The 25974-nt window shown below is 34.5% G+C and overlaps 1 protein-coding gene across 5 annotated transcripts in view; it reads right to left on the bottom strand.

Annotated features, from left to right (window-relative positions):
- PIK3C2G (phosphatidylinositol-4-phosphate 3-kinase catalytic subunit type 2 gamma) overlaps window positions 1-25974 on the bottom strand; it is a 331821-nt gene that overhangs the window by 181041 nt on the left and 124806 nt on the right. For all 5 annotated transcript variants that reach the window (XM_053225894.1, XM_015074667.3, XM_027035648.2 and 2 more), the window contains 2 exons: window positions 19774-19867; window positions 15695-15789 (listed from right to left, as the gene is read on the bottom strand). In XM_053225894.1, the coding sequence (XP_053081869.1) occupies window positions 15695-15789; window positions 19774-19867 (189 nt within the window). The remainder of the gene's footprint in view (window positions 1-15694; window positions 15790-19773; window positions 19868-25974) is intronic.

Here is a 25974-nt window from a genome sequence, read left to right as displayed (position 1 = left end):
GTCACTCTCTCCAACATCATTTACATCACAATTTTTTGGTGATTTCATTACCCATGAGATGAGTTTCTCAGTTTCCTGGACTCTCAATTCCTTCATCTCTTTTTTTGATGATGTCATCTTTAATATCAGTCAAACTCATGTTATATACTTGACCTCATTATTATCAGTGTTTGCAAATTCTCTTTCATTTCAATTTCAGGCATCTCATTCTCCACCCACCACCTCCTAGTTTTCTAGTTCACTGCTTCTAGTAATCCTAATGCTTAAAATCTTTTTGTCTATGCAGACCTCTGTAATTCATCAGTTCTTTTAACTCTCCTCCCAACTTATGTCCTCACTTTTGTCCTTACACAAGTTTCATGGCTTATCACCATAAATTATAAATCATTATATTGACTATCCTTTGCAAGTACCTTCAGTTCCCTTGCCTCCCTTGTTTCATGATGTGCTATGGTAAACAACAATCCTGGTTAAATCCAACTCTCCACCTATTTTTTGGGCAAGAGGAAAAGCACACATCTTTCTAGTTGGCCCTACTTTAAATTTATAAGCAGTAATTTCAAGTGAGTCCACTGTCCTCAAACTCCCAACACCTTCTGCCACGTTTAGAAAATGATTTTGTTTCCTTCACTACACAAGCAATTACCATGATGTCTCTCCACCTACCTATTCCCGTCTATTTTTCATTTCTTCCTGTTACTATTCCTGGACTCTGTGCCAGTCCTCTTTTGCCATAGAACCTAATACTATCATTACTCAACACCTTTGCATGAGAAATTTTCCTATTTTCTTTGGTCTTATCAATGTTACCCTCTCTATTTTTTTCCACCAACATACAAAAAAGCTGTTATTTCTCCCATCCTAAACAAACCAACCAACAAACAAAAAACAAAAAACAAAACAAAACTTCTGTCATGATTCCATTTTCTTCTCCAGCCACTACCCCGTATGTCCTTCCTTTTCCATTATAACTCCAAAAGTTACTGTCTCTGACATGTCTCTGTTTCTTGAGTTTATTCCTACCAGACTTTCACCTCCACTCCACTGAAATTGCTTTTTCAATGACTTCCAATGATCTTCATGGTGCTACTCAGATCTCAATATTACATGACCTATTAGCAGCATTTGACAAAGTTAATCATATTACTTTTAACCTTTCTTTAGTCTTTTAGGATTCAATACTGCTTGTTTTTAGTCTTATTTTCTGTTTCTGCCTTATCTCTTTGGCTTTTAAATGTTGACTTTACTCCAATACTTGGACTTTTTTTCTTTCTCTCTGTTCTCATTCTTCTATGATATCACCTACTCTTATGCTTTTAAGCCTCATTTTGTGTTGGTATGATAATTCCTTCCTTTTTATTCTGTAGTCCAGATAAAGATGTTCAGTAGTAGTTGTTCCAGATTTTCATAGATCCAAACTGATCTTTTGGTATCTTTTTCCCACCTCTAGAAACATGCCCTCCTGAAAATCTATTCTTTCAATTGTTTGGGCATCAGTCTTGGTATCATCATTTAATTGTTTCTCTTATGCCCCTCAGCAATCCATCAGAAAATTCCATTCACTTTACTTTTATGGATAAACCCAGAATTTAATGATTTTTCACTCCTTCTGCTACCATACGCTGCCCTGAGCTACTATAACATTTTAGCTGGATTACTCCATTAGCTTCCTAACTGGTTATCTCGTTCCTGCCATTGTTCTTCTTCAGTTGATCCTCAACACAGCAGCCAGAGTGGTTCTATTAAAACATAAACCAAATCACGACTTTTACCTTCCCAGAACTCTCTAATGACTTCCCATCTTACTTAAATTAAAGCCCAAAATTCTAATAACGGCATAGAAATTTTTACATAACCTGTCCTCCCCTTTCTCCCTTTCCCCTCTGACTTCATTTCCTATTATTTTACCCCTTGCTCAGGTTAATTCAGCTATACTGACTTCATTGTAGCCTCAGAAAGCTACATTGGTTTCTCTCTAACACCCTAAATACACACCTCAATGCCTTTGAATATGCTATTTCCTCTTCCTCATATTCTCTTTCTTAGATACCTAACCATCCATTCAGATGGACCTCACTGAGGTCTTTTCCCAAATGCCACCTTTTTAATGAGGACGTTCCTTGGTCTTCTATCTTAAAATTGCACCTCCCCATCCCTCATATTTATCATATTTCCTAATTGTTTCATTTTTCTCCATAGCTTTTATCAACATCTTATATCTTATTTCTCTTAAAAGCTATACAAGGAAGGATAGGGATTTTTGTTTTATCCCTTGCTATAACCTTGAAGACCACAACATGGAATGTACTTAATAATTTTTGTTGAATGAGTAAACTCTTCCTCTGAGATAGGATCACAACTTGCAGGTGTAAGCCTGACACCTGGTTGGATTCTCTGAGTCACTTGGCTATGTAACTCTACGGTCCCAAATCTTACACATTACATTAATTCTCACAACAATCTTCTAAAAATAAATGTTATTATTATCCTCATTTTAATGCCTGAGAAAACCGGTCTTATAAAAGCTAAGCACTTTGCAAAAGTCAGACACCTAATAAATAATAGAACCAGAGTTTGCATTTAGGCACAGTGAAGTAGATTCTAAACTGTAAACTATTATTCTGTGAGTTAAGAAAGCCAACATTTTCATATATTAAAAACAAACTGGTTGCTTTGGAGAAACACAAGTTTTTCTGACACTGATAATAAAATAAAATTTATTCCATTGGATATTTTATAGAATAAGACTAATGAATTTGATCTTGATCTTATGAGCACTGCAGAATCATTGAATTGGGCAGATGAAATAATAAACAATAGTAGTATTAATCAGGAAATCATGATGTTCTGAGCTAAGGGTTTAGTGGAGATGGAGAGTACAGACTCATGATATTTTATAAGTGATTTGGTAGATATAGAGGGAGATGGAAGAAATTAGTTAAGATACATAAATGGATAGTTAGGAAACTTGCTAGGAAAGTAAGCCAGAGTATGAGTAGTTGGATGAGCCTGAACAACAGGCAGACATCAGGAGTGGAGTTTCCATTGGCATTGAGCTCTAGATTGAGCATGCATGTACAATAAAGTCAAAATGTGAAAGGGCTAATAGATTATATTTCTGAGTTTGAAACTCCAAATGAAGAGCCATTCCTAGTGATGAAAAGATTTAATATGAAGCCATGGAAAGTAGTTGTTGAAGTGTGAAGGAGCTAAAATTTATTGGTAAAATAGGATGTAAAGTGCTCTTGAGGCATTTTTTTAGCTGAATCATCCTTCCATTTAGAAATGAAACTGTCCAGAATGGTGGCAAGATGTGGGATGGTGAGAAATACTAGAAGTGTGTCCCAGAACTTTTCCCACTTACATGGTTTTTCCATTTACACTTAGATGAAATGTACATGAATTCGATCACAGAATTATAGATTTATGCCCACTTATCTGATAAGTTACTTAAGTTGGGGAGTGCTAATTAAAACATTCTTAAACTATACTCCAACAAATAAAGTGCCATCATTTGATTAAAAAATAAAAAGAAGAAAGATAAAGAGAGAAAACAGAAGGAGAAACATCTGTTAAGACTAGGAACTGCACAAGGCATATTGCATAATTTTATGTCACTTCACTCTCAGAAAAATTTCAATTCTTCCAATTATTGATTTATTCAATGTATATGTACTGAGTAGCTATAGGTGTCAGGTCTCATGGTAGGTATTTTGGTAAGTATTTTATTCCATTTCCTCATTCATGAGGAAAAGAGATTCAGGAATTTTAAGTCAATTAACCAGAACCAGATCCCATAGCTGGGATCACTAGTTGCCTCAACACAAAACACCAAAACTGGTGGGTACAGTGCTATCCAGAGGTTGGAACACCAATTGGGCCTAAATATAATATATATACAGAAACAACAAATGACTTCTTGAAGATAACCATCTCTACATATCCTGGGTAAAGGAAAGAGAAAGGAGAACTATACAATCATCATTTGTCATTAACAAATTGTCAGATGGGCAGGAATTTCCAGGTGTGACCTTGGAAGTGAAACTTGTATAAAAGGCAGGTTTATCATTATACCTAAAGAAAAAATTATCTCACTGTATTCATAAGCTCAGTAATAAGGTTTATTACAAGTATTTTATACCAAAGGGATACATCATTCAAAATTTAAAAATCTAGCTTAATAATGGAAAAATCCAGGATAGCCACCAATCACGAATCATGAATTCTGTCCTGGTTCATGAGATGTTTCAGTGAGTTTCTATTTACCTTAGATGGTCTACAATGCTTTCCTAGTGTGGTAGGTTTAGCAACACAAGATCCATTCTCTTCCTGTGGTAAGGAGTTTGTTTCCTTGCTTATTTATTTATTTATTTATTTATCTATCTATCTATCTGTAATAAGGTTTTTTTTTTTTAATTTCAATTCCAGTATAGTTAACATGCATTATTCTATTAGTTACAGGTGTACAATATGGTGATTCAACAGTTCTATACATCATACTCAGTGCTCATCATAAGTGTACTCTTAATCCCCTTCACCTACTTCACTTTTCCCCTACCCACTTCCCTTCTGATATGCTTTATTTTAAATGAGTACCCTCAATTAAAGTTATTTTTTTTCAATAAGAATATTTTTTACTTGAAGCATACTACAAAATGTGTGGTCCCCAAAGGGGTTCTTTAAGTTCTTTGCCTTTTAAGTTCCCAACTTCTTGCATGAATACAATTTTGCATTTGTAGTTCATAGCCATAATCCTTTAAAATAACTAAAGAACTAATGAAAATTTTTACACAGATTTTCTTCTTCTGAATTGTGCTAGCAGAAAAGTGAGTGATGTGAGTGAGACAGAAGGTGGCTGTTGAAATGTAAAAACATGTATCAACAGGCAATCTGTGAATGTTGCTAGATTCCTTTGTCAAATTTCTCTGAAACTAAATGCACATATTTTCAAACTTTTCTGACACTTAGAATGTTTCATGATACTTTGCTCAACAAGTCTCTAAACTAGTTTATACAGTGACTTTTCTGCTCCCACTTCCACCCATTTCAGATTCTATTATTAAACTTTAATTTTTAATTTGAATTGGAACAAAACAAAGAAAGAACAGTGGTAGGAATGAGGAGTCAAATGTCAAGAATCCAAGATCTAAGTTCTATGTAATTATTAATTTGTGATACGACCTTGGGAACTGGGATTTTCGGATACTTCTTATGCTTTCTAATTGATTAAAAATATATATCCTTTGGATATACCAAATATATATTAAAGATCTTGATAAACATGATCTCAGTTTAAGTTAACAATAACTCTGTTAGGCATAATTACAGTTCTTTTACAGATTATTAAAAAGATCAGGAGGTTAAGTAATTTTTCTAAGGCTATACAGCTAATAGACACCTGAGTTGGAATTTCTACTCAAGTATGTTTCTCCCCCTGCCAAAAGCATTCTGCTTTTTATTGTTTTTTGATATACCCTTCATTATATTTAAGCAGGTGGAAGGTCATAGTATATAGGGCACAGGGACAAATTTGGCTATTCTACTTAATAGCATTGTACACTTAGCCTCTTTAAGTACTAATTTATTCCTCTGAAAGATGGACATGTTGGAGGTGTTGAGAATCGGTGAAATAATATGAAAAAGTGACTAGCATAGTATCTAGCACTAACTATATTATTTCTACCTGTCATGATAGGAACACTGAAGACACAGAGTTAGATGGTTAGAATTCTTAGTGATACTTTATAAGTCACAGCCACATTAGAGTTGATAAACTTTAGTATTCTGGTCTTTATAGCATAGAAAGAACAGTAAAATATTCTAAAGATTATCCAAGTCACTATCTTATCCTCAATTCAATTCCTGAAGTTCCTTGGTCCTGGAAAGGGGTTCCCTGGACAATTAACACAACTATTTCCAAGAACAAATAATTGTGAAAGAATATGCTGAACTTGGGTTTATAACTCAAAGAGGATTTGAAAATCACTGAATGTAATGTTTAAAATTAACTTGTTGAGACAGAAGAGTTGAAAAATAGACTCTAATATCTGTGGTAATTGCCTAAAATAGCTAGGAAGCTTAAAAAAACACGTTGCTTAAACCATGTTTATTAGCATTTGCTTATATTTTCTATCTCTTTCACAAGAGAGCCATAAATTATGTAAATAATAGGAACTCAATTAGAGAATAGATGAATGAAATAGTAGATGAATGAAATAGATGAATCAGAGAATAGATGAATGAAAGTAGATGACTAACATAAAACTCTCTCTTTCCTCAATATACTCATGCACTTTCTTGCATCTGTTCAAATTACCCTCACAACATTAATTACTGAAGCTGTAGATTAAGTGTTGTGAGATTTCGGAATCATCAATCAATTTATGTTAGCAGTTTATTGAGCAGCATCCTCTCTAAAAGTGATAGTAAATTTTACTTGGAATAAAATAATAAAAGTCTCACCATTTTGGTAAATTAATGACATTCATACCACCTTAGGAAACATAAGTACACAGTGCCCAATTTAAAAAGAAAGTGACATGTACATTAAGGTTCCTCCTTTTAACAATTTCAGATGACTAGACCTAAGCAACATATAATTATGTGGCATATCTGTCAAGAGTGGTTAGTGTTTCAGGCAGATTCTAGCGAAGACGAGCATTATTTGTGCAAGCTGTTCACTTGTCACTGGTCAAAAATGAATCATACATGTCAAAACAAAGGCAAGAATTCTAAGTTATTAAACGTGACAAGTATTTGATTAAAATATCCAAGTCTGGATTTTGTTGCACTAAAAGCAATACATGTGAAGTTCTTTAGACAAGGAAAAGCAAAGTAATTGTCTTTCTCTTGTAACAACAACAATACAAATGAAATAGAAAATCGAGTTAAAAGAAAAGCAAGAAAAACCTCCATTCAACCTTTCCAAAGAATGATCTTTTGATGAACAAACATAGAAAATAAAATAGAGCCTGAAAATAAAGGACTTACCCACCAGCTGATACAAACAAAACAACAGCAAAAAACTATCAATCTTCCCAGTCCAAAAAAAAAAAGCAACTAACCAACCAACCAAAATAGGATAGGAACCAGCAAAAAAGCAGAAACTGCTCTGTAATTCCCCAAAACTCATACAGTCTCAACATAGAAAATTATATTTTAAAAAGATAGTAAGTGGTTTTTTACTAAAGATTTCCCCATAAAACACTTCTTATCAAATCACTAGGTATAACTTTTTATTTTTAATCAGGGTTTCAAGAAACAGCATAGTTAAGTCAATATAAAGGACTTCACACTGTAGACCCAATCATTGGTTAACATGTGATAGCTCTTCAAAAACTCTTATTCCGAAGGATCATATTTTTCTGTAAGTCATGTAACTCAACTTCCCCCAATTACAGAGAGCTAGGGAAGTTCATTTTTTTTAAAAAGAGCAAAAGTGATTATTAGAGTACCAATGGTCAACTTATACATTTAATATAATATGATTTTACTATAATATGACTCATTTAGTGTAATATGACATAATTATATGCTGTTTTAAGTACAGTAGTCAAGAAAAGTTAACCTGTAGGCAGTATAAATGTATGTGGCATAATAATTTTTAAATTCATTCAACAGTGTTTATTAAATACCAATTACATATGCTATGTGTAATGTTTGCTGTTAAGGATGGATGATTAAGGTAGGGTCTCACAATCCAGAAAGAGAACATAGGGTTTTATCTAAACGAAACCTAGTCTTCCCTTCATAACTGAAAAAGAATCAGATTTTGTTCACATATCAAAATCTTCAGGGAAGATGATGAGTTTAGAGATATATTATAAATATTCTAAACCAATTAAGTCAGTTTACCTGCTTGCCATCTAATCAGGTGATTGGCTCAGGATAACATGTGACCCAATTCTGGCAAATCTTAAAGGAACTCAACTCTGCTATGAAGTTTATAAGAAAATTTTTTTTATTGAGGAAGAATCGGCCCCTTTTCTTTTGCTACATGGTGTCACCTGTGGCAGTCTCCTTGTAACCATGATCTGGACTAAAAACAAGTAAACACATTGGAAATGAGAAACAAAAATATGCAAAGAAACTGGGTTTATGATAAAATTGGTTAGCTGCTGCAATAAAAAACTCTGGAACCACTCAACTAATGAACTTCTTGTTATATGAGATAATTAATTTTTCATATTGTTAAAGCCAGTTAAATCAGCATTTTCTGTTACTTGCAGCCCAAAATATTTTAAAGAAAAGGTAAATGGTGAAGTAAGCAAAATATATAATATGCTAAGAACTATATCGGTAGTGGGTACAAGGGCTGAGACATCCTCAAAGAGGATAAAAAGTTGAGCTGAGTCCTAAAGGACTCTGTGTAACAACAGGACAACTGCATTTCAAGAAGAGAGAAATGCCATGTATAAAGCAAAAAAGGCATGAAAGATCTCTGAAAATTTGAGTAACAACTTGGGAATAGAGAAGTCTATGTTTGGATGTAGAAAGCCATACAAAATGGGGGTGGAAAGTAGGCAGAGTAGAAATTATGAAAATGTATTTCAAGGTCATATTTAATTGGAATTACAGAATTATGCTAGCTATCTGTGTGTTACCCTGGAACGATATCCTACTTTATGAGTTCTGGATCAAATTGTATTACATAGAGATTATACCAAGAGCCATGTGGAGTATGGATGGGCTGGAGATAAGTAAGAACAGGAGGAGAGGGAGGAGGAGGGGAGGAGGAGGAGGAGGAGGAGGAGGAGGAGAGAGAAGGAGAAGAAGGAGAAGGGGAGGAGGAGGAGGAGGAAGAGGAAGAAGAAGAAGAGAAGAAGAAGAAGAAGAAGAAGAAGAAGAAGAAGAAGAAGAAGAAGAAGAGGAGGAGGAGAAAGAGGAGGAGGTGGGGGGGGAAGGAGGGGGAGGAGGAAAAAAACAAACAAAAATTAGAAGGCCTTCTACTTGCAATAGTCCAAGTAGGTAATACTGACTGGACTTGAGCTTGGTAAAAAGGCTTGAGCTAAGGTGCTAGGCATAGAAATGAAAAAGAGACAAATTTAAGACATTGTTAGGAGAAGCAATAGTTAGGTCTTAAGGACTAATTAAATGAGGAAGGTGATTGGATAATTTTTCTGTGTTGGATATCTTGGTAGTGGCTGTTAACCAGGATACTGAATATAAAAAACGAGGTTTGGACACAGTGTGGGCAAGGATTGAAAAAGAAAGGGAGCATAGGGATATTTAATTCAGTTTTGGACCTCTTGGGCTGAGACACCAGTTACCCAGCATAGCTACATAAAAAACTTAATAATGATCTATCTAGATAAAATGGTTTAAAAATATACCCATATGTTAAGTCAACTTGGAAATACAGAATTGTTGGACAAAAGACATTTTTAGAGGATGTCTGCCAAAATGGTGATTCTTAATCAGGTAATTAGGCAATAGTCTTTTTTGTCTGTTCAGATTAATCTTAGTTTTTGAAAAGAAAGCCAATTAATATATATGGGGGTGCATACTGGTTTTCCTTCCATGTCCTCTTTCTCTTGGCCAAATTTCTTGATGGCCAAATTTCTTGAGTCATCCACATTGTTTCACCTCCATGGCAGACAATGCTGTGGGTTTACCAGATCAAGCAGCATTTTGCTTCTGTACATAGCTAGATACTTGGTCCACTTTCTTATATTCTCTTGCATGTGGGTAGAGCCTTGTTACTGATTTTGGCCTATGAAATGTAGGCAAAAGTGGCATGCCTCTAGACCTGGCACCTGAAAATACTTTTGATATGATGCTCTGGTTTTCTCTCTTTTTTAAAAACTCTGGATATAGATACAGGGAATCTGAGTGAGAACTCCAAACTCGGGGGACAACTGAACCATAAGATGGAAGCCCGGCAAGTACTATCAATGTGCTACTACATTCCCATTCTGTTACCAGTCCAGATCTTTCTCCTGCTTTTTAGGCTTCTATGTCTAATTGCTTACTGGGTTTTTTACTTAGAAGGAAACTAAAGATGAATTTTACTTACATTTTATTATTGCCAAGTTCTGGACTGGAGCATGGGAATTTATTTTCTAACTCACTTAACTTGATGAAATGGGATGATTTGAATTGCATTAGCATATTGCTGGTTGCTTAAGTAAATAGTGTTTTTGAAAAAACTGAGTCTTGGTTTTTTATAATATAAAGTCTTGCTTTTATATAGTATGTATTAAACAATAAGTACAAACTGAGACTAAGAAAATTACTCAGAAATTGTTTTCTTATCACTCATGGCTTCATAGTAAAACTAAGAGAACAGATTTAATGTTTTAGGTATGAATCAGGAACCACATAAGAAAAATTCTGGGAAAAACCTACTGTTTCCTTCAAAACTCCTTCAAGTATACAGTGTTTTTGGAGCTTACTACACACACTTATTAATTAATATTATAATTGATAGTACTTGTGAGTCATGCTCATACGTAAAACTTCTGAGTATTAGATATAGAGATCTCAATTTACTATATTGTTTTCTTTTCAGTTTTGCTTTAAAGTTAAGGAAAAGCCACTACTTTAGTATTTTAATGAGTACCTAATTATGGATAGAAAGACAAACAAACATTTTATGAATTCTTTGAGTTGTACTTTCTTTGGAAGTAGATATTGAATTGCCAAGAGACCTGAATTGGGTATTAGATGTCATTAAAAAAAGATATTTTAATCTCAATTCTTTAGCTAGCTAGATGATTGTAATTGGAAGAATCACTTGTTGAAATCCTTTACTGGGTAAAAAAAAAGTGCTATAGCAGTTGATTTCTAAGGCTCCATTCGACTCCCAAATCCTATAACTCTATGAATATTTATTAGTCTATTTATTTTGGAAGCCAAATTCAAATATTATTAAAAGACAAAGACAATTACTAAACAGAACGCCTTTTTGTTGACCATATATTTTGTTAGCTAAATTAAGGCTGCAGTCTGATTGGGAAACAGTGAAAATTAAGCAGCATAGTGTTGTTTTTCAAGGACTTACCCCAAATCTTTAGCATTAACAATGACAGAGGAAGACTGATATTATTATAGGGACACCAGATTACTATCTAAGGAAGCAGTGATACAATGGCAGTGTCTATTCTACTGAAAATTGTTGGAGAGTGGATTAGAAAGTTCAGTTCCCAAAGGCCAGATCTGGTCTAAGTTACAACATTTGAGGTCAGTATGTATGCACAAAATGTTCATTTTTATAGCTCTTGACTTTTTAAAAAAAACAAAATAGAAGAATTTGAAGGGGAAATAATTTAAACTATGGATAAATTTAAGGTTGACCTTTATTCCTGGCTATTGTATTCATTTGAGATAGAACTTTGTTTAAGATTCTAAAATTCTATTTTCATATGTATTTAATTTAAAAAAAATAACAAATGGGGCACCTGGTGGCTCAGTTGGTTCAGTGTCCGACTTCGGCTTACATCATGATCTCGCCATTCCAGAGTTCAAACACCGCATCGGGCTCTGTGCCAACAGCTCAGAGCCTGGAGCCTGTTTCAGATTCTGTGTCTCCCTTTCATTCTCTGTCCCTCCCCCGCTTGTGCTCTCTCTCTCAATAATAAACATTAAAATAATAATAATAATAACACAAATGATAGAAGATAATTAATTTAAAATTACATTCTGTTTTTAAAATCTTTTTATTTAAAGAACTATATAAGACTTAACATAAAATAGAAATAAAACAGAAAAAAAAAACCCAGCTGTTCCTTTATTGTGCCTTAACTAGAAAATTATGCTAATGCATTTTACAGATTATAACATAAAACGTAAACTTTCTTAAAAATATCCATCACTTTTTTTCAGGTTGGTTGAGGTAAAGAATAGCTACTGTTAGCTTAGCAAATTGCTTTATTGGAGAGATTTTATCCTGTGTATACTTTTCTGAGAACAATACATGAAAGACGATTATAAGAGATCAATATTAAACGACAGCAAGCCATATCTCTACCTTATAAAAAAAAGTAAAGCAATAATTTATTATTCATTACATTGTAAAAGTAAAAGGTGAATTAGTAGTAATGTAATGATTCTAGAAGGTAAAGGACTGAGGCTTTAAAACCTTCTATTGATTCTGTATTATGCATGCTCTATTACACTGTGATAACTCCGTAAAGTACAGCTCTTTACACTTTCTTCAGGGAGTGTTTCAGATACCAAAGTAGAGAGCACTTACCTCCTTTGTGTATACATTTGTATGCCTGTATCCATATTTAACTCTGACAGAATGGGAGTGCACGTTTAGGCTTTTTTATTTACTTGATGGCCAGCCCTGTCTCTCTACCTTGTCGTTACATTTTGGATGGATTACTGTAAGGTGGACAGAATTTGTTGTCAGTTCTCTCCTTCTAGTTTCTTCCCACCACATAGCCTGTGAGCTTGTCTAGGCAAGGACTGTTCTGTTTTATCCTTAATAGTTCAACGGTGTCTAGTATCTCAATGTTTGTCACATAAATGAACAAATGTTAACCTAATTCATCACAAGCACTATGATCTGAACATATATACACATATATACATACACATTAGAAGAAAACTTCTGGGAGGGAACAATACTTAACCTAAAGGAATGACTCACTAATGATAAAATTTCAGGTATCAGGTGTGACATATTTAGGAGAAGGGGTGACAGGGACATGTGTGACTTCAAATCACATGATGCAACATGTCCACATTATTTTGCTTTATTTAGAGTATTTCCTCCTTTGAGAAATTACCCCAAAATTCTAGAGGAGAAAAGTTTAGGACTGAGTGTTTAGAAAATGAATGGGCAGATTTTGCATCATCTCAATTTTATGAGTGGCAGATTAAAGCTCATAGGATTTGATCCTTCAATGCCGTTGCTGTCTTGGGAACCCCTTGTGGTGCCAGAAATACCATTGTCTTCAGTCATTCAGGACCAGCAGACACTGCTGAAACAACTTGTTCTTTGAGCCCTAATTCGTGACTTCCGCTCACACTCTCCCTTCAATCCAGTCTTGACTTTACTAGTGATAGGCATCAATCCCCTGAAATTGCCCTAGGCTTCCTTGCCAGCTCTGGTTTGACATCAAGTCTGACTGACTGCTCAAGCAGCCCTCTTCTGCCCCCTTCTGTCACAAGTCTGCATGTGCACAGCTGGACCCAGGCAAGTTAATCCCATTCATTCATTCAATAATAATTTATTGAATATTTTCAAACACCACGCACCATACTAGCAAAAATTAGTACTGTATAGAAACAAAATTGCTGCCCTTAGAGTTTGAAAATGGGAGCTTCACCTCAGGCTTTCCCTATACTTTGAAGGGAACACTTTCAGATTTTTGTAACATGTGACTTAAGTAACAATTTATAAAGGATCCATGTTATAAAATGGTTCCCCACCACACAGATTTTGATTCAAACTGGTTCTCTCTCAGGGCTTATTCAGTCAGACTTAAGAGTATGAAAGATGGCAGCATTGCTGCGCAATTTACGACAGATCCTATAGCATACTGATTCTCTAATTAAAAAACAAAAACAACATATATTTTAAAATCTTTACCTTAAACAGAGAAATGCTCATCTTAGGTCAGGTGATAGAGCTATGTGATAGATATGGAGTTACAGGGCTTGGTAAACAATTGGACATGTTAGTGAGGAACAGGGAAGATTAAGCCCTGGGTGAGCAGGGCAAGATGTTGAGTTCCATGTTGAACATGCTGAATCTGAGGAAGTGAGAGCTCATCCAAGTGAAAAATAAAATCATTAAATTGTATGGATTTATTTGTTTAAGTGTATCATGGAGGGTCTGAGCTGCATCTTTAACATTTTAACTAAAACATTCTATATACAAATATTCCCTAAGCTTGATGCTAGGTGCAAGGTATTTTTTTAAACTCCAGGCCATGTTTTAAATATGATTAATATTATTTCATGCTTAGGATATCTTTCCTGATACATTTTAAATTTAAGGTTTAAAAGGATGTAGGAATTTTAAAATCTCCCTCCTTGTTTTCATTTTCCTCTTCCCATATTCTTACAAATTAAGCACTCAAGAACAAACATTTCATTTGTAATTTATATTCTTTTCTATTCCTTCTATATTACTCTCTTTTTGAATCAGTGAGAGGTGAAATGGGCTTTGTTTTTTGTCTTTCTTTTCTTCGTTAGGGTGAGAATTATACAGAGACAGACCTTCCTCGCAATTCTTTGGAAAGAGTGACATAATTAAATTTATTGTGAACTTCCAAGTATGACACTGATTTACAACTTTGTTTGCATTCACTGTTGCCTTTCAAATGACTCCAATTTTCATGCTACTTTAGCAAATGAAGGACTTACTTTGGGGGCACATGTATTACAACAATCATTACTCTAGTAGAGAAGTCCTTAATATTTTATTCTACTTTTTAAAGATATCTTTTTGAATTATATTTTATATACATATTATATTTTGGTTCAAATATTTAAATCAAAATCATTATCAGGTCATGTCACTTTTTAACATGCTTTAATTTTCATAAACACATGTCAAAAAAAGTGAAAAGCACAAAAAATAAGTGAAGTTTTAAAGGAAATAACCACTGAGTTTGACTGAGTTCTAGTTTTACTATGAGAGCAGAAGACCACCAAGTGTATCTACTTAACTTCCCCTAGCTAGGTAGCAGCTGATTGAAAACCTGAGGAGCATAAGACTTCATTTAGAGCTTGATCTAAGAGTCTATTCAGTGACTGGCCCAGTGCTGGTCATGTGTGTGATGCCTCACTATACTGACATAGTAGAGGAAAATGTTCTGCTTTTTATATTAGTTATTTAAAATAAAAATGAACATCAGAATAAACACTGGTGGTTGATAGTTTCTTGTACCTCTACTTTCCTATGAAATGCTTGAGTTATTTTCATGGGAAGAATGGTGTCAATATGGGTAACATTCCTCGAAGCAGAAAAACATACTCAAAAATTAGACTTTTTTTCTACTAATTAAAGTTCTTCACTAGCAATTGAAGCTAGTAAATGATGCCTGCCATACATATGTGAGGACAAAAGATAGGTCTATTTAATTTGTGGATCATTGATATTTGTAATTAAAAGTTTTACTATGAAGGTGAGTCCACAAGTTTAGTAATAAAAGTAGGAAGTATGGCATCCAATGAACATCGTGTTCAATAGGATCAAGAATAGGTGATAATGGAAGAAGATAATGGAGGATAATATCTCTTAAGTTTTATTTCTCCACTAAAAACATTCAAAATTTATGTTTGGAGAAAAGTTGAGTACCCTAGGGATTTGCAACACCAAGCATATGTTAGCCTTCACTATTCACCACTGAATTGTACAAAAATTACTTTTAAAGCACACATTCTTCCCAAACATCCACTATCTCATAAGTAGATTTTATACTGAAATCTTCAATGAATAGATATGACCACAAATAGCACAGGTGATTTAAAACTACAGCAAAGCTATCATCCAGATTTAAAATTCTGATTGGATGTAAACAGAAGCAACTGTACAAAGGGGAGAATTTGAAGACAATGACAGTTAAATTATACTCATAAATAAAAATAACCTTGACAAACACTCAACTTTGGCAGAGTTTTAAGTAGAGGTTTATATCAATGACAAGGGAAGAAATCTTCCACTTCTTCCAAAGCTCTATGGAGAGAAATTGACAATTAAAAAAAAGTCATCTTGTCCTATTTTAGTTAATCTTACCAGTAAAGACGATGGGCAATCTGGATGCTTTGCAATGAACGGTGCAATAGGAGTTGTACTAGAGGGCTTTCAAGGTTCCATTCAAACTTGGCAGCCTGAAGTAAGAGATATAATTACTTCTCTTCTCAGTAGCAAAATTATAGCAGACTACAAAGGGACTTAAGAGGCTTAAGAAAAGACAAGGGGAAACAGCATAAACATCTTAACAAAATGTTAATATCATATTTGATAACCTTATTAGCTGGTGTATAATAACATAAAACACACATCACACAATTTGGATTTGTGTAGTCTCTTTCTTATTTATGCTTTAGTATCACAGGATAATAAATAGAGCAGATGGTTGATGGAGTTCAACCATGCCTAGGAGAATCCTGGAACCCACAAAAGTAAATAATATCATGATTAGTGTCCTAGATATAAAAATGTCACTATTAAACAATAGATATTTGTCTTCTTTGGGGAATGAAATTAATCCATATTCAAAGCCTTAGCTGAAATCACCAATTGATATGTCAGTATTAACCTGCAGAACTTGACATGTTACTTAGAGGTTTCAAAGCTGATTGTTGCCACCCTAAGCCACCCATCCCGCAATCCTTTCCCTCATCTCCACTCTGAACAGCTCTTTAGGAGTTTCTAGGATACCCAACCTGGTGGAAAATACAGACAGCAATGGCAGCCCCTAATATCCTGTGGACCTAACTCAGACTTCCACCTGTACTCTGCAGGGACCTCACTATCAGTACGCAATACAGTACCTGGGCCCCATCATCATCCTAGAAATTCAAATATGTTGTGAAAGTGAAAACCAGGCTCTCTTGATAAAAGTTTCCATCCCTGCTTAAGAGGCAAGGCTTCTATCTTTAGCTGCTCAATAGCCATTTAAGTCACACACACACACAGACACTCATACACAGAATTTAAGCCAGATTACATACTATAGTGCAGAATTTAAGCCAGGTCCTATACTATAGTACAGACAACAGATAAAAGTAGGCACAACATGCATTCAGATACACACCGGAAGAAATACCTCAATATGCTGACCATACTCAAGGATGAGAAAGTTTATAAATTCCTAAGGTATAAGAGTGCCAAAGATGATTTCAGCAAATTTGCATAAACTCTTGATGCTGTCTGGATGTATAAAGACCATAATGTATGTTGTCTTAAACTGCAGCTATGGCTTTCTTTCACTTACTTGCTAATACTGGGCTGACTAGGTCATAAGTTGTGTTTATGACCTAATCGTATATCATATAAGCACATGAGCAAGAGAGGTGTCTTGGAATTTACTTCCATGCTTTTCTTTTTAGATTTCCCCATTATTTCTTCTTGATGCAATAACTACTTGTTGCTCTTAAATTGCTTCATTGTTTCTAAACTATAAAGCATCACTTGTGTACTGATACAATTTTTCCCCTAAATGCTACCTCACCATCTAGGAGGGAGGCAGGCATTATTTCTGATGCACACTGCATTATTATGAAATGTTCTTGGAACCTACCCACATGGTGTTGACCTGTGGTTTGCAGTAACTTCTGGGTCTATGTCTTAATTGCTTTCTGTCTATGAACAATATGTCCTGTTTTTGCTATGGTCTTACAGTTTTATCTTATTGCTTTAATATATCCTGCATAATGCTAACAAGATAATACATAAAATAACACACTTCAAGAAAATAACAAATGGGGTAGAATTTTTTGTTTCAAAAGTTTTTATGTTTTTGAATTTTTTTGAATTTTGTTTATTCTTGAGACAGAGGGAGACAGAGTGTGAACAGGGGAGGGGCAGAGAGAGAGGGAGACTGAATCCAAACAGGCTCCAGGCTCCGAGCTGTCAGCACAGAGCCCTATGCGGGGCTCAAATTCATGAACCATGAGATCATGACCTGAGCCGAAGTCAGACGCTTAACCGACTGAGCCACCCAGGTGCCCAAGAGTTTTTATGTTTTTAAACTTTTGAAGGCAGGAGAGAACGTGGAAGTTTAATGGCAAATTCTATAATAAATGTTTTGGAAATTCTTCCTAATTTTATTTTTCTAGCCATTTCTTTCCACCTCAAATCATTTTCTAAATTTCACTTTTTTTCAAATATTTATTTACTTTTGGGAGAGTGCAAGTGGGGGAGGGGCAGAGAAGGGGACAGAGGATGGGAAGCTAGCTCTACAATGACAGGAAACGGGCTCTTCCATGACAGGCTGACAGCAGCGAGCCGGATGTGGGGCTCAAACTCACAAACTGCGAGATAATGTCCTGAGCTGAAGTTGGATGCTCAACTGACTGAGCTACCCGGGTGCCCCTATAATCTTCATTTTTATTTTTTTATTTTTATTTTTTAAAAAATTTTGTAAGTTTTTACTTATATATGTATGTATTTATTTATTTATTGAGAGAGAGAGAGAGAGAGAGAGAAGAGAGAGCACAAGCAGGGGAGGAACAGAGAGCAAAGAGGAGAGAATAATCCCCAGCAGGTTCCACACACTGCAGAGCCTGATGCGGGGCTTGAACCCATGAACTGAGATCATGACCTGAGTCGAAGTCAGACACTTAACCCATGTGCCCCTATAATCTTCATTTTTAATTAGAGAGTAACTCAGTGCTTCCTAATTGTACTTCTGTGCATTTGATGTTGGATTCTGTGTGCACCTTGTCTTATGAATTTAGACTTGCAGGTTTATGGCTCTCAGCAATATTCCTGATGTCAAGTGTATTGATTCAGACTGTCATTTCAAAAAATTTTGTAAAAGGTTATTTTATTTTATTTTATTTTATTTTGATTAGGGTAAGATAGAGCATGTTGCCCATACTCATGAGCCATGAGATGAATAGTGTTCCTACAAGTTAGATTAATTTTTATTTTCACCACACTATCCTGGTAAGTATAGAAAAATCACAACTATAAGGATTGTTAGAAGTAACTCTATGGTACAACTATTTCTAAATCAGCTCTCTCCCTAGGAGTCCTTCAGAGGAGTATATATTCCATGTGCAAAGCAATATGGTATTCAAGTCACTGATAGAGGTTTTCCCTATTACTTTCAAAGTTTTCTGTCCTAAATGTTCAGAAGCTGAGGCACTTGGCATTTAAAATAGCTTGCAATTACAACCAGACCTTTCAGATAAGAACACATCTGAGTTACAAAAATGAAACAAAAATGAAAAACATCAAGACCATTATATTTGAACTACCTATTCAGCCCTTATTTCATAGTCAACTTGGAAAAAAAAATATTGTTTGTAGTTTGGGTATTACATGGTCATTTGTAAGATGTATAGTTGTTTATAGTTCAAAATATTCAGATTAAATCAGTGTTTGCTCATATTTCTATATAAATTTATATTATTTTCTAAAATTACTCCAACATTGTGATATTTAATGTTGTGGCTAAAATGCAGTATCTGTTGGCAGAATTAGAGTATTATCTTATTAAACTACTTTTATAGGTTCATAATCAATATTAGAACATCCTAAGGCAAAGGCAAGAAACACATATGTTATGAGTAAAAGACTGTTTTTCACGTAACATCTATTTGATTAATTTTTAATTGTTCTACATAGATGAAAAGATTTCATCACCAGCATTTCTACCCCCCCCCCCCCGCTTCCAGTTCTAATTAATAAGTGAAGTTGTTTTTTAAAAAAATTCTTTTTTGGCTTTTATATACCTTTTTTGTAACTACCAATTTGGGCTAAAGAATTTCTATGTTACCCATGTTGACACATGAGCTATAGTTTAGCTCCTGGCTTGCCAAATTACAATATCACTTTTATGTCATCTGTTGTGGAAACTTTTTAAATTTTTTTTTAAATGTTTATTCCTTTTTTGAGAGGGAGACACAGCATGAGCGGGGAAAGGGCAGAGAGAGAAGGAGACACAGAATCTGAAGGAGGCTCCAGGCTCTGAGCTGTCAGCACAGAGCCCAATGCTGGGCTCGAAATCACGAACCATGAGATCATGACCTGAGCCGAAGTCAGGCACTTAACCAACTGAGCCATCCAGGTGTCCTGGAAACTCTTTTTAAAAAATTATTGGTTAAAATCCTGGAATCCTTTGGCAACTCTGTGGTTCTTACCTGAACTAGCTGTGGGAGATAGTCCAGTAGTTCATCATTCAAGAGGTTGTCTAATTGTTGAACTGCCACTTTACGAATTTCTTGATCTGGAAAACTAATACAAAGTATATATATCTATTAAGCTATTAATGGTATGGAATAATCCATGAGAAATGTCAGGGAGAGGAGAGAATGAATTCCACCCCCAGCACGTAAGATAAAATAATAATCTCACAATCAATTAAGATGATAATTAGCACCAAATTATTTTTCCACATTCTCTACTCTCATATGAACTGAAGTAAAATGCCCTTTCAACTAGATTTCCTTGGAAACATGGGTTTAAGTCAGAATTGTTAGCTTTCTCGTCTATAAAGGATTGTAGGATAGCTAAAATCTTGAAACTCTTTGCCGTGCATTTTGCTAAGAAAATTATTACCAGTTGGAGACCTGATAGCTTATATAATTAAAAATGGGATAAAATATATTTAAATGAGTTTTGGCTAGGTCATAATGAAAAACCAGAAATCTAAAGTACCTTACAATAAATAAACAACAATAATTTAATAAGACTAAATATTACTAGAATATGAAGTTCTTGAGGGTAACTGCCTTATTCAATTTTGGACTTCATATGTCTGTTGTAAGATTAAGCACCCATTAGACACTTAATAAATGTTTGTTACTGAACTAAATTTATGAAAGTATTTAGCATTTGAAAATCTATTCCAGAAACAATTAATCCTCAGATGAGCTCCTCAGACTGCCATCATCTTGTTCCATCAGAAGAATTGGATTCAATTATCTCCAAGCTCCTGGGAAGTGCCTAGAGATAACTTTTGGCATCATACTGTTTTGACGTGATTTTGACATACTGCTTTGACATGATTAGATATAACTGGGGCTTTGGTGAGAAAAAATAATTTTAAATAAATATGTTTTCAGAAAAAAATCAATATGCATAATTTAAAACTTGAAGGAACGGGGCACCTGGGTGGCTCAGTCGGTTGGGCGTCCGACTTCAGCTCAGGTCATGATCTCACAGCTTGTGAGTTCGAGCCCCGCGTCAGGCTCTGTGCCAACAACTCAGAGCCTGGAGCCTGCTTCAGATTCTGTGTCTCCCTCTCTCTCTGCCCCTCCCCAGCTCATGCTCTGTCTCTCTCTGTCTCAAAACTAAATAAAAACATCAAAAAAAAAAAATAAAAAAATAAAAAAATAAAACTTGAAGGAACTACTTACAGTAACTAATTGGAAAAACAAGTACATAAATAAATAAACAAAAGCCAAAAATCTTTTTGAATGGAAACAAACCGAATGCTTTCAACCAATCAGGAGAGAGTTCTGAAGATTGGCTCCCAATACTATGGAGATCAGGAAACTTTTAAAGTCTATAATGTCCAGTCTCTTTTCAGCATATTAGGTTACTGAAGGGTGAAATGAATACTATGCAGCCACAGTGTCAAGAAAAAAATTGGTATTACTTAATATCTCTCAACTGTCCTTGATAGCAGCTTGAAATGTAATGCATAAATGTAATGTTTTACATAGTTTTTCTTAAGTTAAACTGAGCATTTTAATTGCAACAAAAATTTCACTTCCAAGGTTAGTCACTCAAAACCCTTATTTCTGACCTGCAAATATTTTTCCTATAATTTTCTCCCTTTGAGCAATCTAGCAGTAAGACCTAGTAAGAACTGTAGTCCAGACACATCTTCTGAAGTACTGCTAAGGTCAGAAGATCCCACCATAACATCAAGTGCAGGTGAAGAGCAGAAAGGGTGCAATAAAAATGCAAAGCTGGAAGAAGGTCAGCTTGTTTTAGCACACTTACACTACTTTCTCCTAACTAAATGTGATTGATTCAAATTTATTGCTCTCAATTACTAAGCCGTTTGTCTGAAGCTTGTAGACATCAAGGTCAGTTTGAGGACAGTTTGAAGTCTTAGAGGAAAGAGTTACTTGGAACATTTTGCTGCCTAAGTGATGACTTAAGTCAGATACTAGTCACCCATGCTTTCTTTTGTGTGTATTTTATATTATTGGTACGAATGAAAAGAGAAAGAAATAAAGAAACAAACATCACAATGAAACAAAATTCTTTGGTGAACACTATGCCTCTAACTGTGTATTTATTTCCATATACTGGAATGTAAACTCCATGAAAGCAGAAAATTTTTGCCTGTTTCGTTCATGGAGGTGTCCCAAATGCCTCCAGACTGGTGAACATCCTGTACATATTTTTTTTTGAAGAGTGTTTAAACTGAATTGTCTTTCCAACTAAAACATCTTTGCTGCTAGACTTTTCTATCATGGTTTGTGTTATTATCTTTCTCCAATCATGTAGATCTAAAATTTCGAGTCATATTTTCCCCTCTTTTGCCCTCTTCATCGAATTTCCTCCCCTTTCCCATCTGGCAAAATTCAACTGATCTCTGAAGTCAAAACTCAAGGGCTGATTTACCTGGAAAGCTGTTTCAGCTACTTTGTAGCCTCCTGTAGAGTTTATCACACTCTTCTCAGTGGGATTCTATATTATGTACTTGGTTGAGGGCAGGCTCATTCATTATAAATCCCTGATACAAGCACAGTTGAATAATAAGCTCCTAGTAGTCTCTTATCTTTATATCTAATCAGTTGCCAAGTTCAGTGGACTTTTCTATCCTAATGGCTCTAGCATTACGCCTGTTTTTAGTTTCTTCTGCATCTAGCTAGTCTAGGCCATAATTATCCCATGCTGGTATTAATATTTTTCATAGTAATACCTTAAAAATTTCCCTAAATTATTTCTTTTTAAAATATCCTTTTCTTTTGGGGAGAGCACAAGCAGGGGAGGGGCAGAGAGAGGGGGATAGAGGATCAGAAGCAGACTCTGCGCTGACAGGCTGACAGCAATGAGCCTGAGACAGATGTGGGGCTTGAACTCACAAACTGCCAGATCATGACCTGAACCCAAGTTGGATGCTCAACCAACTGAGCCATCCAGGTGCCTCCTCCCTAAATTATTTCTAAATTCACTTGTTATAAAACTTTAAATGGTTTTCTATTTCCAACGGGCCTCTCTTAGGTCCATACTGCTTATCTAGATAGCCAAGGCTAGCCAAACATGAGATTTTTCTCCTACTGTAATACTGAATAAACTGCTCTGGCTGACTCACTGATTATTTTTATTCTGAAAATGTCATGTGCATTCTCACCTTTGTGAGCACTGTAACCCCCACGTGGAACAGCTTCTCTTCTCACAGTTTGAGTTCTCCTTCAAAATGTGGTCAAATGCTTTTAAAGGTTACTACCCCAATGTTTGCTAATCACTTCTCTGAACTCTAAGGGCATTGACTAGCTGACTCCATTGGGCAATTAGGATATGCTAGTGTTTATTAGAATTTATCGTTTTTATATATGTGCCATCATTCTCAACTAGTGAATAAATCAACTGAAGATAAGAATTGTTCTATACTCACTTTTTATTTCTTAGGATTTAGCATCATGCTCCATACGTGTTGGGTCATTAATAAAAATGCACTGATTGTGATGATAATAATGAGAAAAATCATACTATTGATCCCATTTATCTTGCTGTTCTCTGAAATAATTTACATTGGTAGCAATAGATTTAACTCAAAAATACCACTTATACAAGTTCCAGGGGTGTTTTAATTTGTTTTCTCTCAGTCAAAAGAGTGAGAAAAAAAAATCTGAAGGTAATAAAGAAGAAGGATGTATTTTTTTTTTCAGACTTTTTCAGGAATAGAACAAACCCTAGCAACATCTATACACTCAAAAAGAAAAATTATATATTTGTATTAATATGTAAAAATGCTGGAAAGAACATTTTTACACATTAATGGAAAGGAATGGATCTTTTTATTCACTACTGTTGCATTTAGTTTAAAAAGAAATTGGAGGAGAAATTGCTAAGAAGCTAACCACATGACATCCCGAGATGTGACTAAGGCCAAACAACAGTAAAGCATATCCAAATATAACTTTCATTTGCTTATTTTAGGAAGAGTTGGCCACATTAAAAGAGATGTTGGCAGTGTTAGTGGAGCTCCTGGGAAATGTGCCCCTTCATACATTGCTGGCAGTATATAGCAGAATGTATTCAAAAATTTTTTTAATGTGATTATTCCTTGATCTAACTATTTACTTTTGAGAATTTATCCTAAAAAAATAATCAGAGCTATGTATAAGGATATGTGTAATTGGAAATAACACAAATGTCTAAGAATAAAAAGTTAACTAAGCTATGACCATATGGTAGAATATATGTAGTCTAAAAATATTCAAAGAATACTTAATGATATGAAAATATTATGAAAAATGTATGCAGTATAATACCAGCATGTACATAAAAGTGTGCATATTTCTCCATAGGCTTGACAAAAAGATGAGAGAAATAAAAAAATTAATACCAAATACCTGAATATTAATACTAAATTTCACAGATGACTTTAGTTTTCTTTTTTTAGCTTATTTTTTTTTAAGTTTTTCAAACTTTACGTAAAGTTACATTGGTTACTAAAATATAAGGATTTTTTAAATTAAGGCTCACTTAAATAATTATAAATATATTTGAATAAGTACAAGTTCATTATCAGTACTAGAAAAAAGCTCAAAATCATATGTCCCTTTAAGAGTAAACACCATTGTGTAAAAGAACAAGTATATTTTTTGTGCTGATTTAAAATTTTCTTTAGTATAATAGGTCCAAACAGGGATCTCTGCCTCTACAGAATTTATGCTTGATACCTTTTCAGGGCCCTGAACTCAGGCAAAGATCAATGGATAAATATGTTCCACAAATCTTGGCATTTCTTGCCTGTGATGTTGTCTGAAATTGTTTAAACATTCTCATGGGATATAGTTATTGGCATTTCATGCTCAGTAACACATTCCTCAATGAGGTGAGGGCTACCCATATTTTCTGACTGTCATGTGATATTTACAGACTGAAATGTCACATGTGACAGAAGAACTACAACTTATTTTGAATTTTCCACAAGCCAGGCTATTGTACTTTCCAATGACCTGATTTGCTTGAAAAGTATACATAATGCCTGCCAATAATAAAGCAGGGTCCACTCTCTAGTGATTCTGCTAACCTTGGGACTACTAATTACTTGAGGCACGGATATGATACCTTGAGTCTGGGGAAGAAACAAAAGTATCATTAGAAGATTCATCAGGCTGATATTAACTAGGTCCTTATTTATTTAAATTTGTAAGAAACTTCCTTATATTCATACAGAAAATAGACCATTTACAACGTAATAAATGGTGATCTATCAGATTTGAGATATTAAAAAGATACAAGGTCAGTAAAATTCTATTACTTGCTGGAGAGGAGATCATGTAAAGTGAAAGGAATTTTCATTTATTATGAATTTTTAAAATTAGGTGTAACAGGAATTCATGTGAAGTAATCGCCTCTTTAAGGTTATTCATCATTTTTTAATTGTTCATTTAAGTAACTTTAGGTTACTTAATTTACTTTCCAAGCATGTCTGAATAGGGGAGAAAAACCAATTTTGATCAAAAGCAAAACATCAGACTGGCTTACTATTCAGTTTTATATGAGTTTCATGAGCAGTGATTCTATTCAGTGTTTATCTATTCAGTGATCTATTCAGTGTTTAGTTTCCTCTAAATTGAGCTAACAATTGAGCCTCTGCCTTCTGTAAAAGGACATAATACCACAGCTAAGATAAATATAACTCTGTACAATAATTGTTAAGGAAGCATTTAAAAATTGCACATGGTCCATTGTCCAATGAGTTCATTTAAACACAAAGAAAAAAAATACTCCTTGAAGACTAGGATTATAAAAGTTAATAAAAGGAATCTAAGACATGGTTAAAAACTCAAAGGTGAAAAAATTAGGTAAAATGAAAGCAACTTCAAGATAAATATTTTCAAAGGAACTTTAGGGAAATATCAAATCTGTATTTTGCCAACAGTGTAAACACAAGGTTTATAGTCAAGCAGAGGATTAAGTTAGAAGGGTAACCCTTATGTGGGCAGGAAAGGAAGAGTATCAAATATGTAATAACTCTTTAGTTCAAGCTGGAAGTAGAAACTGACCAGTGTTTAGGGTTCTCCTGTTTTGGGTCTCAAGACCCTTTCAGCACTCTTAAAAATTATGGAAGATACCAAAGAGTTCTCATTTATGTGAGTTATATCTATCAAGAATTTCCATATCAGAAACAAAACCAGGGCATTTAA

Source organism: Acinonyx jubatus, chromosome B4 (assembly GCF_027475565.1).
Source record: "Acinonyx jubatus isolate Ajub_Pintada_27869175 chromosome B4, VMU_Ajub_asm_v1.0, whole genome shotgun sequence".
Lineage (NCBI taxonomy): Eukaryota > Metazoa > Chordata > Mammalia > Carnivora > Felidae > Acinonyx > Acinonyx jubatus.
Note: the sequence above shows the minus strand (reverse complement) of the source record. Positions and strands in the feature narration are given on the sequence as shown.